Source organism: Melospiza melodia, chromosome 10 (assembly GCF_035770615.1).
Source record: "Melospiza melodia melodia isolate bMelMel2 chromosome 10, bMelMel2.pri, whole genome shotgun sequence".
Lineage (NCBI taxonomy): Eukaryota > Metazoa > Chordata > Aves > Passeriformes > Passerellidae > Melospiza > Melospiza melodia.
The window spans coordinates 7,644,666-7,659,881 of NC_086203.1; the positions used below are offsets into that span (position 1 = coordinate 7,644,666).

Genomic DNA, 15,216 nt, shown 5'->3' on the forward strand with positions numbered 1-15,216 from the left:
ATTGCCTGGCTGGTCACATCCAGGGGGTTGTGGTCAATGCCTCAGAGGCCCGATAGACGTCAGTGACCAGTGGTGTCCCTCAGGGTGACAGCAGAAGCTCCCTGGACACTGGGGACTCAGTGTCCTGGTGGTGCTGCTGGACAAGAGAGCTGGAGGGGCCTCCAAAACAGAACTGTTGTGATTGCTCAAGTCTTTCAGACTTGCTCAGGGAATGAGGAGCTCACTAAAGTGAAAAGATACTGAGAAACCACACAGTCCCTTCCCTGGGAAGAAACATCTCCCCATCCAAACCTCCCCTCCCTCTCTTTATCCAGCTCCAAGAGGAACAGACATATATATATATACATCTATCTATCTATCTATCTATCTATCTATCTATCTATCTATCTATCTATCTATCTATCTATCTAACAAAATCAATTCAGCTTTAAATTAAATCTCTTTGTTTATCCTGTTCCTATGAAGTAGTGGTTAGAAAGAAGTTTTATTTTATACAAGTTACATTTAGTAAAGACATTGAAAACATGGTTTTAATGTGTCAAATTCTGCAACTGCAGCAAATCCCTCCCTGACTGACAGTGATGAGTGCCTGCTGTCAGGGAGGGATCAGAAGGTCCTGTCCAGAGGGTGGGAGCAGATATATGCCCTCTTCTCCAGGATCTGCTTTGCAGCTTTCTTAATGGAATCATCCAGATTTTCATCTGCATCTATGGAGAAAGAGAGAAAAGTCATCTAAGGGAGCATAAAGAGCTGTTGTAAATTTCTTTCAAGAAGTGTTTTTGAGTACAAATGCAAGAGTGAGTGCCAGGAAGAAACTGAACATTGTCTTCTGAAAAAGATTGATTATTACAGACTGAGATTCGCAGAGCCAATGCACAGCTGGTCAGTACATCCCAAAGAGTCCAAATCCCTCGTTTCTATCAGTCACTTGACAGGAGTATACACATAAAATATAGATTTTATATTGCTCAATAAAGAACCCAGGCAGTTTGCTTTAGCTATGAAGTGAAGAGACTCTTTTCAACAGGTTCCAGCTCTGCTGCTTGTTTGAATTAAAAGCAGAGAAAAACTCTTCTGTTGGTCACATCAAACCCAACTTCTTTTGATCACAGTCTGAAAGACAGAAGAGTGTAAGAATTATTTTATAGTACTTACATTTTTCTAATTGAGCCATGGCATAATTATTCTTGAAATACGCTTCTGTGCAGAAGATATTTGTAAGAAGCACCTGGAAAAGGAGTAAATATGATTTAAAAAATAGTGAATGAATTTCATAAAGAAAACCATGTAGAAAAAATACAGTAATTTAAACTTCTCAAAGCCCTTTGATAATAGAGCCCTGATTCCCAGTCATGTCCAGTGCAGCCTCAGCTGTCCCTTTGAGGCCAGAACTGCAAACACTAAGGGCTGGGATGAGCCTTCACCCAGAATTGGCTCCAAGACTGATTGGGAATCAATCCAGAACAGGGCTCACACAAAGAGCAAAGTTTCATGGCCAAATCCAAACCTTCATTAGGTTGGATTTGTTTTAACACTGAACTGGAGCATATTTGCTTGTCCTGCAACACCACTGTTTCCATTAAACTTTTCATGAGCTACAAAATAAGCATTGCCCTGTCCTGAACTGTGCTGCCCAAACACTGTTGTGCTTATATGTTATTATTAATGATTATATGGAAAGAGCTTGGGAAGAACTGCATGGTGTTAACAGATTTGAGAGAATGTGCAGGGTTGTGGTGAGGTTCTAAATGTCTGTGTATGTGTTAAAGAAGCATTTTAAACATGTTGAGAGTGTGCAGCTCAACAGGCAGAGCCCCTGAGAGGCTTCTGCACTCTGGCAGGTTTAGCCACATTCTGCTGCACTATTATGGGAGAGTTTGCTCTAATTGCCCAGAGATGCAGCCTGCCTGCTCCCAGGAGCACAGCCTGAGGGGAATGGCTGCTGCTGAGGGGCACTCACCTCGTGGTCGTGGTTCCTGAGCCCGATGCTGATGGAGCGGCTGGCCCGGGAGATGGCTGCAGTCATTGCATACAAATTAATCACCACATCTGCCACTCTCTTCAGCACCAGCTGCTCCTCCACTATTGTCTGGGAGAGGGAAAATCATTATTAGCTTGTGGTTTGTCAGTTCAAAACTTCAACCAAATATCACTGTCCATACTTCGTGTTTAGGTCCAGCTTTACTCTGCATAAACAGGTTCTAGACTAGGTCAGAAATTATCAGTTAGTTTTGGGCTTACTAAGCTGCACCTTTTAACAGTCTGCTTGTAAAACTGTAATTCTGATGTGTGCCTTAAACCACTCTGCTAAATGCCTGCAACAGCAGGATTTGTGCTTATATGAGGAGAAGAAAACAAGCAATTCCCTGAGGGTGCTGGTGCTTTGGTTTTGGCTCTAACAACGTAACTTCTCCATTACACTGAGGTACAGAATGTCAGTGCATTTTCTCACACCCAGTGAGAAGGTGTTGTGTGAAGGAAGTGCTGGTCCTGCCACACTCAGTCCCCTACAGTTTCCAGTGGGGCCCCAAGGATAAACTATTCAGTAACAAAGACAAGAGTTTATAAATAGTTACCTTGCCAAACCTACTTAGCAGGCCCCTGACTGTAGTTCCAAAATAATGAACGTTTTCTTCAAGTTTCTTGGCATTCTCCTGTAAAACAGAACATAAAATAGAACAATTTGAGTAGTCTTATAACAGGAAAGGAACATACCCCCATCCCATTTAAAGAGGACACTGGATTTTCTCATTTTAACATTCATCCACGTTGCTGTTGAAAGCCAGACAGGCACTATTTTTTCTCTCAAACATCCATTAAAATTTTCTGGAGTTTACTCTTGGTAACTTTCAATATAGGCTCACGCTGACAAAACTAACTAACAGAATAGCCCATAAAAAATATACCTTATATTTTTGCTATTAACAGAGCATTCATTTTTGGTCATAAAAACCTTTTCCTAAGTGATTAAGCAAGTATGTGTAGGTGTAATTCACAGAAATTCTTACCTGGAACTCTGTTCCAATTAAACAGGAAAAACTCCTGTTTTGTAACTAGCCTTACAACAAAGGGCAGCTATTACAGACACTTTAATATGGTGAAGCCTCAATTTATACAAATTACCTAAATTTGTTTGGATCTAAACCTGGATTTGGTATAAGCACAGGCTTAGAGCAGCCTTCATCTTCTCTTGATACCTAGACAATAACCTGTAACGTCCTACCCTGTCATGGTGCCAACATCTGCTTACCCTGGGAAATCCCACTGCCCCTGAGCACACATTTTGGTTTGCAAAACAGGAGATGAAATGTGGCAAGCAGCAAAGGGAACACACAGGAGAGCTCAGCAGAGAGGCCCTTACCTGGAGGCTGGGGTGCACCACCCCATGGTGACCTACAAGCCCCAGATCCACCTTCCTGCCCAGGTTGTCCTGCAACCTGGTCATGAACTCCCCCAGCGCCACTCCCACGTTTCCTTTCTTGATTGCTCTGAAATGATGGGGAAAGAATGGCTGTTAAAAATTCCAGGAGATTCAGACACAACCAGTTGGAATTCCAAATGCTTTAGCAAAATGCCTGCAGCTTGTCCATGAATTACCACGTCCTGATCCATTACTGCATTACTGTGAAGTCTGGAGAACAACTGTGGAGCCTCAAGAGTCATCAGCTGCTCTCAAAGACACCCAGAAGGAGCTCCAGAGACCAGTACTCAATATGCACAACACAGCTGTTGTGCCAATACAACTTCATTCAGACACAAAATAATCATTACTGGTCTTGAAAGAAATAATTACTGCTTGTGTAAAAGTCCAAGATAAAATGCACTAAATGCTTCAACTCCTAAATCTATGAACCATCCCATTAAAAAGACAAAGAGCCCCTGTAACACTGAACTTTTACAGACAATAAATATAAAATACTGCAGGTTTTCCCTGCAGTTTCTTCTCTCATCTATAAAGTTATCTGATTCTGTTTAGTTTATTTAAATCTTTTAACAATAAATAAGAACATACTTAATTTTGTCAGTTAAGATCTTCCCTGCATGCTGCATGCCTGTCAGTGCAATGTACATTCTCAGGATTTCATTGGTTCCCTGGAAAAAGCAGAAGAGAAAGTGAGACAGGTGAGGACCCAGAGTTTACAAGAGTGAGTGTTTTCCAAGCAGGTCTGTTGTGCCCCTGTGCCCTTCCCACTGCTGCAGTATCACATGTTGACTCTCCTCACCCATAAACCGCTGCCTTTTGCTTTATCTCAGTTTTAATTCTGATTTCATGGGGCATTGCAGAAGTCAAGCCCCTCATCATTAAACACACAAATATACCCCAATGAAAAAGAAACCAGACTAAATGCATTTTGATTAAAATGTTCCAGTGAAGGAACATTTGAACAGTTGTAGAACTACTCAAAATGAGCTGAGTTAAAATCAAGTCTGGCAATGACTCTGATGTGCACACGATGGGCCACTGACAATCCAGCTTGGAAAGAGAACAAGCTTCAGAACCAACCCTTCTTTTAATTTAAATGTCCCTCAATAAGTTAATTAAATGTCTAAGTTATATTTTCTGAGTTTCCCTGCTTCACTTGTGAGAAGCACACAAGAGGAAAGGTCACTGCTGTGACTCACACTGTGGTCAGTCTGTAAAAGCCATCATAGCTTATTTTACTACAGGGAACTATTACTGATATTCCAAAGAAAACAAGGTTAGTCCTGCAGTCTTACTGTACAGACTTTGCAGCTGAAGGAACAAAGTCCTGATCAATCAAACCTGAGGTTTCTGCTCACCTTTACAGGAGGTGTGAGCTGCAGTCTGCAGTGAAAAGGGGATGCTGGTACTTGCCTCAAAGATGAGCAGGATCCTGGTGTCCCTGAGGTAGCGCTCGTAGGGATAATCCTTCATGTAGCCAAGGCCCCCAAGGATCTGCAGAGCCTCGCTCACACAGGCCCAGGCACCCTCAGAGCTGAACACCTGCCATGGAACAGGGTTTGACCAGCGGTGAGTCCATAATAAATCAGCAATAAACACAGGATGCCCTGCTCTGGGGTTGTACCCACAGGACACTGCTGCCGTGTTTTCTGTGTGTTACACCAGTCCTGGAGCTGTGTCCCTGCAGCTCAGGGGTTTGCTGCTGCCAAATTCAGCGATGCAACCACAGGGCACTCTCCAAAAGGGCACATTCCAGGGACAGGGGCACCCCACACGGGCAGAGCAGCTGCTTGGCTGGAGCCCAGAGCAGGAGTTTTCTGCAGTGACCACGAGGGACACCCTGGCAGCCACAGCCTGGATATTCCAAGGGTTTGTTGTGCCACCAGCTCCCTGGGAAAGCTGGCACAGCAGCAGCCTGGCCAGTGTAACTGAGTGTCCCTGTGCTCGTGTGAGGCCTCCTCAGACCCCAGCTCAGGGGCTGTGACATTCCCAACCGGCTCCCTGCAGGTTGTGTTTTGCACAAGTGTGAGCCTGTGGGACACAGACAGAACAGCACCTGTCATTTCCCCTGGCTGCAGTGCTTCTGTCATCTGTCCAAATGCAGCCCTGAGCCCTCAGCCCTCTGCCAGCCCTGGGTACCTTGACCATGGCAGCCTCCACGGAGCAGTCAGGGAGGCCTGGCCTGTCCATCATGCCTGCAGTCAGGTAAGCCATGCTCTCCATCACGTAGGCTTTCACAGCCATCAAACAAAACTTCTCCTGCCACACAGCAACGGGAGGAATCATACAGAAATTCAGATGCAAAAGTCCACAATCAACCCTCAAACTTTAAAAAACCTGCAGTTTTTATGTGTTTTACATCATCAAATTAATCAATCAGTAAAAAGTACCACTTCAAAACAACAATAAATAGAAAATACTTTTATACATTTATCATTCTGGACATTTCAAAGACTGGTGTACAGAAGTCAACACCAGGTTCACACAAATTTCTAGCAAATCCTTTAAACGAATACAGCCAAAATACCCCCAATGCAATCTATGTCCTGGCACCTAGCATAGAGATTTATGTGTTTCATTTTTGTTACCTGAATTAATCCAAACTGGCTGAGTTTCTTATTGAATTGTTTCCTGGTGCAAGCATACTCTGATGTCAGCTCTTTAAAGAAAGAAAAACAAATCAAATCTCAGAGGGGCTGTGACAGACCCTTCCAGCTGCTGGTGTCCTTCCCTGGATGGTGACACTCCAGTCCATGCCCAGGAGCCCCCTGGCTGCTCCCAAGCAGCACTTTGTGAAAATCACCCTCACACTGATGGTGTTGATCAAGTCTGGGACCAGCCTGTCAAAGGCTTTTGAACCAGAAGTGTGAACTTGTACTCTTAGGGAAGTAATCAATTTTGGTGCTAATTGATTAGACAGACTTCTGTTACTGTTTTGGTTAATTATTGGCAGAAAGCAGCTTTAGTCCTAATTACTGTGTGCAGCTGTGAGCCAGTTATTCAGGTGGGAGGTTCTAGGGGAGATTACACCTTCTAAAAACAAATAGTAGAGAGGTTTTTTTCTTGGGAAGAGCATTTTACCTCAGGAAAGCCCGACAGAGGCAATAACCTCCCACTCTATGAACTGAACCTACACTGTACAAAAGGAGAAAAACTTTTATTTCAAAACCTCTACCAGCAAGCTTTTAGTAACTATTTTTCAAAACCATATTTGAGTGTTTTAAGGATTTCAAAGCGTGTTATGACAAGGTCAAGACTCCTGTTCCCACTCTGAATGTCCTGCATGATCTGCCTCAGGCAGAGCAGTTTCTGCTGGCACCCAGCCATGCAGAGCACCCAACTCACCCACCTATCAACTTCTTAATCATTCCAGCAGATGCACTGCCCATGCTAAATCTTCCACTGTTGAGGATATTCATGGCAACCTGGGAAGAAACAGATGGGGTTCAGGCCACACTGTCCCTAGGCCACGCTGGTCACTGCTTGGGTGTTCCCTGGATTTCACTCCTCACTGGGACACACTGCCAGTCCTGGGACGTGCCCTCACATCAGCCACCACAGCTCTCAGCATCCCAAGGAAAATGCTTCAAAACTGGGCTTTTCCTGCCACTCATTACATCCAATTTTATATCTGAACTTGGAAATAATCTCTATTCTAATTACATGAAGGTAAAATGTAGATAAAAATGCATTTATCTGCAGCTGGTAAATAACATTCCAGCTGGACAGCACTGTTCCAGTTCATCAGATGAAGAAGAAAACCACAATATTTCCCCCTGCAGCTGACCTGTGATGGCTGCTCTCTGCCTCAGATGCCTTTCAGTAACACATCACAGAAGGGACAAGAATGGAGGTGTAGAAATGAAATACAGACCAATAATGTACAAAAATAGATTCTGGAGTCTGGTGTCTGTAGTGTTGTTTCTCAACATGGGTGACTCAGGTCAAAGCCTGTTAGGAAAGAAGTCACTGTCCTACATTTTAACTTGTCAGAAGACACCATAACAATCTTCTTTTAATCTCTACTACATTAAGGGAAATTATTTCATTTGGCATTTAGGCCTGGACTTGCCTGCTACAGCAGGAGTAGGAAATGAGCAGGAGTAAGAGCAGTTTTGCAAATGCCCAGGTCACACTCTCAGAGAAAGGTTACACAGCAAGGCCATGTGTGGTTTTCTCTGCTGGGGTGCTGCCAGCATTTCCTTGTGCCACAGTGCAGCCCTGGGGCAGCAGCTGCCAGCCAGGGCACCTTGGAGCTGGGCACGCCTCCAGCACTCCCTGGGCACTCTCTGCTCTGCCTCCCTTCCCTCAAGCTGCTGTGGAACCAGCAGAGGACCTGTCCCCCACTGAGGGCAGAAGGGCAGCTGCAGTCACTCCCTTTTCTGAGGGGACACAACCAAAAACAACCAAAAGCCCAATAAGAAGAAGAAAAACACAGAAATCTGAGGTGATGGCACACTGTGCACTGTGTAGTGACACCAATTTATAGATCAGTGGGGGACTCTGTCCTCCTGTACCCCGCAGTGTGGCAGTGCCCACACCACCCACGAGGAAACTTCAGCACAGGGGCAAACAGCCTCCCTCAGGCTTCTACAAATCACCAGTAGCAATTCTCCACTGCTTACCTTAAATCCCCCTCCAACTTCTCCAATGACATTCTCTATAGGCACTTTGGTGTTTTCAAAATGCACTTCACAGGCTGAAACAGAGAATTGACACTTGATCAAATATGACACAGAAATATTTAAAAGACATTCAGGAAATTAAGTTACTATTTGTAGCAAGAAATGAAGTCTTCCTAATGGATTGCTTATGACAGAATTATACATGCTTTGCCAAAGAAGTGAGAATGTGGGAAAAGGCTGTAGTTGACATCAATTACTGATGTAAAATGTTTAAAATGTTATGAATAGACACTGTGTAAACAGAGAACTACAGTTTGGTCTTTATTTTTACTTCTGAGGAACTGACTGAACAGTCACCAAGATGGTGAAAAGATGTAATCATTACAAAGCTTAGAAGAGCTGAAGAAATTGGACTTCTAGATAAAATCTAATGGTCACTGAATCTTCTGAATGATTTCTTTCACTGCACAGTGAATTAACTCCACAAAATGGATTTCTTATTTCAGACCCTGTGTCAGGAAGGACTCCTAGGAAAAGCCAGCTAAAGAAAAATGAAACTTAACTGTAACATTGAATAGGTATTGATTTGCCTCTGAATTCAGAGATGATCCAACCAAAACAAAACTATTAAAACAATTTCTGCTAAAAACTTCAGGTGGCTCTTACTGTTGGAGCCTCGAATGCCCAGTTTATCCTCGGGCTTGCCGTGGCTGACGCCGCCGAAGTCCCGCTCCACGATGAAAGCTGTGATTTTATCCTTCACCTGCCCGTCCTTGTCCACAACCTCTGTCCTGGCAAACACTGTGAAAATACTGGCCAGGCCACCATTGGAGATCCAGACCTGTTTTGAGAGAGGGAAGATGTGTAAGAAGTGTAACTGTGCTGATTTTGTGAGCACAGCTCTCCGGGGTTTTGTAACAGGCTGAGCAAAGAACAGAGTGCTGAAAAAACTGCTGCTCCTTCCCTTCACTTCTAACGAGGGTGAGCACATTTCTGAGGAGAGCTGACCACACGTGCTAAGTTTAGAGCAACTTTAAAACCAGAATGTAGTATCAAAATGCATTAAATTAAAATCCACAGTGCATTTCCACAAACGCTGGTGCCTCCTGCTGCTGATGGCACGTGAAAGATACAGGGGCAATGCAGACTGGACAAAGCCTGTGCCCAAAAATTAACTCTGATGAGAAATTCTCTGATCAGCCTCTCCCCCAGGGTGGGTCTCTTCACATCACAAATGGATCAACAACTACAGATCCAGTCTGCAATGCATCCGATACTGCTGCACCCAGGACATCTCTGATTTCTTCAAAACTGGCTTTTGTCACTGTTTCCTTTAACAGGAAGGTTCCAATTAGACCTATTTCTAATTAAATATCAAGTTTTCTTTTAAAATCTAGCCTGAAGAATGAAGAGATGCCAAATACAGGTTTAGGCTCCCTTTTACCTACGCTGTCATGGAAGGGGCTGATTTGCCAACTAACCAACCCTCCCTGAAGCTGAACACACAAGTGGGCAATAGAGAAGGAACCTGGGGTAGTTTTTTATTTTTCTTACCAGGAGTTTAATGCAGTAATTCTCTAACAATAATTTTCTGTTCCTTTTGTGCCTAAACCAACAAGGGTTATCTTTCTGACAGGGTTGTTCTCCTCTAGCTTGGAAACCTCCCAATTCCAGACTGATGCAAAAGTCAAGGATAGTTCCTACACTTGGAACAATGCCCTTCCCTGTTCCCAGTCTGTGAGTGGGTACCTTGGAGCCATTTAACAGGAAGTGTTTCCCATCTTCACTCAGGGTTGCTCTTGTCTGGATGGATGCAGCATCACTCCCACTAGAAAACAAACAAGTTATTAATGTTTAAAGACATAAACATGCTTTAAAAAACCAAAACTGCATATTCCCCCTCTTCCCATTCTGTGAAAAGGAGTCAGTCTTAAATAGCAGCATATCAATTTTGGCTTTTAACTAACTAGATTGAACAGCTCTAAAAGTTACCTGAGGGGACAATTCTTCTCATTATCATATTATCAGGGTTATGACCTGACCAGAATGTGCAGAATGGCACAACAGCAACATTTTGGAACTACACTTTGAGATATGTGAATACACAATGAGCCTCTCACTTAAGTGACACCAAAAATTCTTCCTTTTGGTTTTGGTAGCTCCTTCAAAACAGGCTTTTATATTTTGAATAAGAACTGAAAGCATCCTAGAACAGTCACAGCACATTATTCCTGACATAGCACAAAGCATCCTTTCAATTCATGGAAAAAATTAAGCAAATGAATTCCTGGGACGGGAACAACAAGAGTCAGGGAGAGTAATTGGAGTGTTTCTTTAAAAACGAAAACTAAACCACAGATGTATATACTGAAAGTATGGGCCCCAAATAATGAAGATCAAGGTGTGAAGCAATGCAGGCAAGGCAGTGAGGGGAGCAGCACCTGCCAGGCTCGGTGAGGCAGAAGGCAGCAATGTGCTCCCCCGAGGCCAGGCGGGGCAGGTACTTGGCCTTCTGCTCCTCGGTGCCAGCTATGAGGATCCCCTGCAGAAACAAGCACAGGAAGCTTTGCAGCATCACCCTGGGGAAAAGAGAGGGAGCTGAGAAGCTCCAGCATGTTCAGAAAGCTTCATCTGCAAGTATTATGGCACAGCAAGACACAGTTTAATAAACATCAGACTGTATTATTTTTCAGTTGTTTTTCATTTCAGTATTTTTTCATTTGCACTCTGTGCTCAATTCCACGAGGAATTTTCTCTTGCTATAACAAACCGAGTGTGCTTTCAAGCTTCTTTCTGCCATCCATCCACCACTTAAAGGTAAAAACCTATGGCTGTATTCAAGTTCAAAACTGACACACTTGCCCTCAGATGAATTATCTCCTCTAGGCCCCCCAACACGCAGCCCCAGCCAGCCAAAGTTGCTCTCTTCTGAATTCTTTCCTTCCTCATCACCTGAGCCTCCCTGATGTTCTATCTCAATTCTATTTATTCTAGCTACTTTAAACAAATTTGGTCAATTGGACAAAAAAAAATCACCACTTGGACTCATTTAAAGTAGTTTTCCTAAGAATAATTATCCTAATAGTAACTTTCTTGTCTGCTTCCTATCCAGCCTTTCTGTCTCACACTGAACCAGTGGCAGAGGCTGCTGGGGACACCTACAACCTGATTTATCCTTCCCCAGTAACTCTGATTTGCTCCCTCCAAGCCCCACATTTTTCACTTCACCTTTTCTGTGCAATCTGAGCAGAATCCTGGCCCCAGAGCAGCAGCATTACCTTCAGCCCAATGGCCTGATGAGCTGCCAGGGTCACTGCAATGGAGCCATCCAGGGAGGTGATTTCTCCCAGCCGTGCATACATGGTGTTTGACAGGCCCAGCCCACCTGCAACAGGCACCAGGTTTTATTTTAGTGCATTTTTTGTGCCCCTCTCCTCCCCAAAAAAAACCCATTTCAAATACAGAAATACAGGAATGCAGCAGCTTTAACTGGAGAGCTACAAAAGTGGCACAAAATGCACCCCTAAATGCTCTGGGTGCTCTTTTGTGGCATTTACTCACCATATTCCTCTGGAATCTGCATGCCAAACAGACCCAGGTCCTTCAGTCCTTGTAAGGTTTCAGGTGGGATTTTTGCATCTTGATCAATTTTCTTCGAGTCCACTGCAAATACAGAATTTTTCTCATTTAACACTGTGATTCCCAGTGCCCAGGGCACCTGGGAGGCTGCAGGATTCCCCCAGCAGGGCCAAGGTCACTCATGAGACTCCTCATCCCCAGCTTCACAAGAATTTCTTCTTTCTAGCTTCAGCCTGACTCTCCTGTTTGTCCTTAGAACATTCAGGAAAAAGACTTGGAAGTGGGAAAACCCAGCATTTATTTCATTTTCTCAAACATTTCTACTGGTTCTGCATGCCAGCAGATTCCAAGACTGTAATAAGCAAAGCATTTCCAGGATTTTCTATCTGAACCAACTCTAGGTAGTTGAATACAAGGAAAAAGAAAAAAAAAACAACATAAATGAGGTAGTTAGAAAACCTTGCTCTTAGGAGTTTTTAGATTCTTGGGGGATTAAAAGAGCTGTTCTGTACCAGGGCAGTGAAAACAAACAGGAATCCTATTTTCTCCAGACTCTGTAATTTGACCCTTTTATTCCTTCCCTAAACTTCAGGCTGTTTACTCCATATATCACGTTCCCTCACAGAGGTAAAGAATTAAAAAATGTAATTTGAATAAATTCTTTATTTACTTGTCAGTGAGCAACACTACAGTTTTACAGTTAAAATCACCTGGACCTCACAAATTGTGACAATCACTGGCTTCTCCAAACTCCTGCAGTGTTTGGAAAACCTCTGTCAATGGGAAGTCTGAGACAATGCTGTTTAACTGCCCCAGAAATTGCTGTCTGTGCCAACCAATATTCTGCAATTGCTCTGGAATTGGCTTATCCGTGGCAGCACTAATGGAAGGAACACCCTGCAATGCTCTCTGGATTGCAGATGGGTAATAAGGCCTTTCCCAAACAGAATTATTACTCTAATGCTGAAAAATCAGAACTGCTTTTGATTTTTCCTAACTCCTCAATGAGCCAGCAATTTTGAGTATCTCTGCTGCCTCCTGCCACAGTCAGTTTTAGCAGAGCAGGACAGTTTAAAAGTTCTAGGAGTCAGAACTAGGAATAAAAAATCACAATATATTAAGTGGTTAGAAACACAATTCAGCTGAGCTAAAACCAATTTCAAATCCTATCTTTATCCCAGAATTCTTTTACATCCTTGGCTTTTTTCCTGTCTTGGAGATTTAATTCTTCTGATCAGCACCAAAATACTTCCCAAAAAAGCCATAAATGGACATGCCACAGAATCAGCATCACTATGTGAGCAGCAATAAATGCATAAACTAAATTAAATGTTTTAAGTGTAATAATCTTATTCAACTGCTATAGCTAAATCATTTTGTAATTACTAAATCACTTGCATGGATAAAAACACAATAATATACCTTCCTCATTGAAGAACTTTTCAACAGGCCCCACAAACTGGTTGATTTCTGCCAGTTCTTCATTGCTAATTTCTGGGTAAGGAAAAACTTCTTCCTGAAATAGGAGAATTATTTAATAACTTTTAATACACGAACCATGCATCTTAAATAACAGTCATGGGAGATATGCCTTGCAAAGACTCTAAAATACCGTGCAAATTAAGAATTGTGGAAAATGTTCTGAAACAGAAACAGAGCTCCTCAGGACCCAACTTTATTACCCACCAAAACCAGACCAGAGGGTGTTACCTGAACAACAGAAATATGAGGGAGAAATTGAGAGATCTTTTAAGAACTACAAAGACCCAAAAATGCTTCATTGCCCACGCGCTTTAACGCTATTTAGGGATTGATAAAAAATGAGTTTAATGTTTACAAAGCTCAGCCTGTGAACAGTGTCCCTTGCAAACACCCAGCACATTTCACCTGTAATGTCTCGAGGACAAAGGTGAGTGAGTCCCACCACTCCTTATCATCCCAGGGTGTTCTGGCCACGAACTGGGAGCAGCACAGCCTGACAGGTTTGAATTGGTAAAAAAATCCAGGCAAGGAACACAAGGAGTGGGAGGCTACACTTCTGATTTTTACTGCCTTTCCCCTTTCAAACAGAAGAATTTATCTCTGTTCATAGAAATCTGTTCGTGATAATCTGAGTAATAATATTAGCATCAAAAATTGAGGACCTGGGAAATGCTAGAGGTTTTCAGAAAGCTGTTGTATTGAAACTTGAGAGAAAAAACACCCCAGACATATCTGAAGAGGGGTTTAACACAGTGGAGCCTGAGTGCTGCCTGTTGTAACACCTTACCTGACAAGCTCTGCTGCAGGAGACTTTCCTGCTCAACTCATTTCAGTGTATTTGAGTTATTCCTTCTTTTCCTTTACTTCACCCTGCAATCTCTGATAAATGCACACTCTAAGCCTTACGGTAACAAGCTCTGCTTTATACAGCGTTCTGTCTCAGACTTTAACTTCTTTGTCCAGTTAAAGGCACCACAAGAACTTCAATCTTTCCTATCAAACCTGTAGGCTAAGATTTACATGAAGCTCTACATGAAGCCTCGATCCTTAAGTACAACCAGAGGATGAAGCGATCCAGGTTTAGCGGCGTGCCCAGAGTGTGCCCAGTGCCACGCGTGTGTGCGGTGACCTGCAGGGCCGGCAGGCACAGGGGGCTGCGGCTGAGCCCCGCTCTTGGCCTGATGGTTGTTGGGGCCACTCTGAGCTCCATCGCGGGTTTTGTGTGCAAAGGGTCCCTTCAGTTAACCCGGCTCCAGCTGAGGGCACCGGGACACACAGAGACGCCTCCCGTCCCTCCGGAGCTCTGCAGAGACCCATGGGCTGCGGGACAGCCAGGCCGGGGCCGGGCCCTGCCGTGGGCTCACACCAGGGCCCGCAGGCCCGGGCTGGGAGGAGCAGCTGGAAAAGGCCCTGGCGGCGCTGCGGAGGTGCCCAGGCGGGCGATGCCCCCGGTCTGTGCCAACCCCTCCGCCCGTCGGTGAAAGGGCAGCGACGCCCGGGCACGGCCGGCCCCGGGCCGCCCCCATGGCCACCCGCACGCCCGCGGACCCACCTTGCGCAGGGTGCCGAGGAACAGCTCCTTGGCGAAGGCGCGGCGGGGCGCGGCCGTGCGCAGGCCGCGGGCTGAGGGGCCGGCCCGGGGCTGGGGCTGGGGCCGGGGTCGGGGCCGGGCGGCGCGCAGGGCCCGCAGCAGCAGCAGCACCGCGCTCATGGCCGCGCTCGGCGCTCCGTGACGGCACCGCCGAGCGCCCGGCCCGCCCCGGGGCGGGACACGGCCCCACCGCCCCACCGCCCCACCGCCCCACAGCCCCACCGGGCGGCGCTTGGCTCGCAGCGACCGCGGGGACAGGGACACACCCCATCAGGGCTGGTCTCACCCGGGCCCGCAGCCCCGGGGCCCCGCGGGGCGGCGCTCGGCAGTAACGCCGCGCACGGCTTCTCCCGCCCGGCCCCGGCCCCGGTTCGGGCCGCGGTGCCCTCCCCTCCCCTCGCCGGCCCGGCAGCTCCTGCCTGAGCCGCACGGTGCCCCCAGGAAGCAGCTCCTGGTGCATCCAGGGTGCCTGGGAGTCGCCTTCCTGAGGCGAGAGCTGCGGCGCAGGCCAGGCA

The 15,216-nt window shown here is 45.4% G+C and overlaps 1 protein-coding gene across 1 annotated transcript; it reads right to left on the reverse strand.

Annotated features, from left to right (window-relative positions):
- Nucleotides 1-465: 465 nt before the first annotated feature.
- On the reverse strand, nt 466-14,745 carry ACAD9 (acyl-CoA dehydrogenase family member 9). Its single transcript, XM_063164349.1, has 18 exons — nt 14,663-14,745; nt 13,051-13,144; nt 11,611-11,712; nt 11,328-11,434; nt 10,491-10,591; nt 9,799-9,877; nt 8,716-8,890; nt 8,050-8,123; nt 6,774-6,849; nt 6,013-6,083; nt 5,564-5,683; nt 4,838-4,966; nt 4,013-4,092; nt 3,362-3,488; nt 2,577-2,654; nt 1,961-2,089; nt 1,156-1,228; nt 466-707 (listed from the first exon to the last, which is right to left on the reverse strand). Exons 3-18 carry the CDS (start codon nt 11,630-11,632, stop codon nt 607-609), a joined length of 1,542 nt encoding a protein of 513 aa, XP_063020419.1. The 5' UTR covers nt 11,633-11,712; nt 13,051-13,144; nt 14,663-14,745; the 3' UTR covers nt 466-606.
- Between the last annotated feature and the right edge of the window lie 471 nt (nt 14,746-15,216).

What these genes read in the sequence shown, in the direction of transcription:
- ACAD9 (XM_063164349.1), bottom strand. Translation starts at nt 11,632, where the DNA reads ATGCAGATTCCAGAGGAATATG. An exon ending in TGCCTCACCGAGCCTGGCAG is followed by an intron (nt 9,878 to 10,490) that starts GTGCTGCTCCCC and finishes TTTGTTTTCTAG; the next exon opens with TGGGAGTGATGCTGCATCCA. An exon ending in TGGTGCACCCCAGCCTCCAG is followed by an intron (nt 2,655 to 3,361) that starts GTAAGGGCCTCT and finishes TCTGTTTTACAG; the next exon opens with GAGAATGCCAAGAAACTTGA.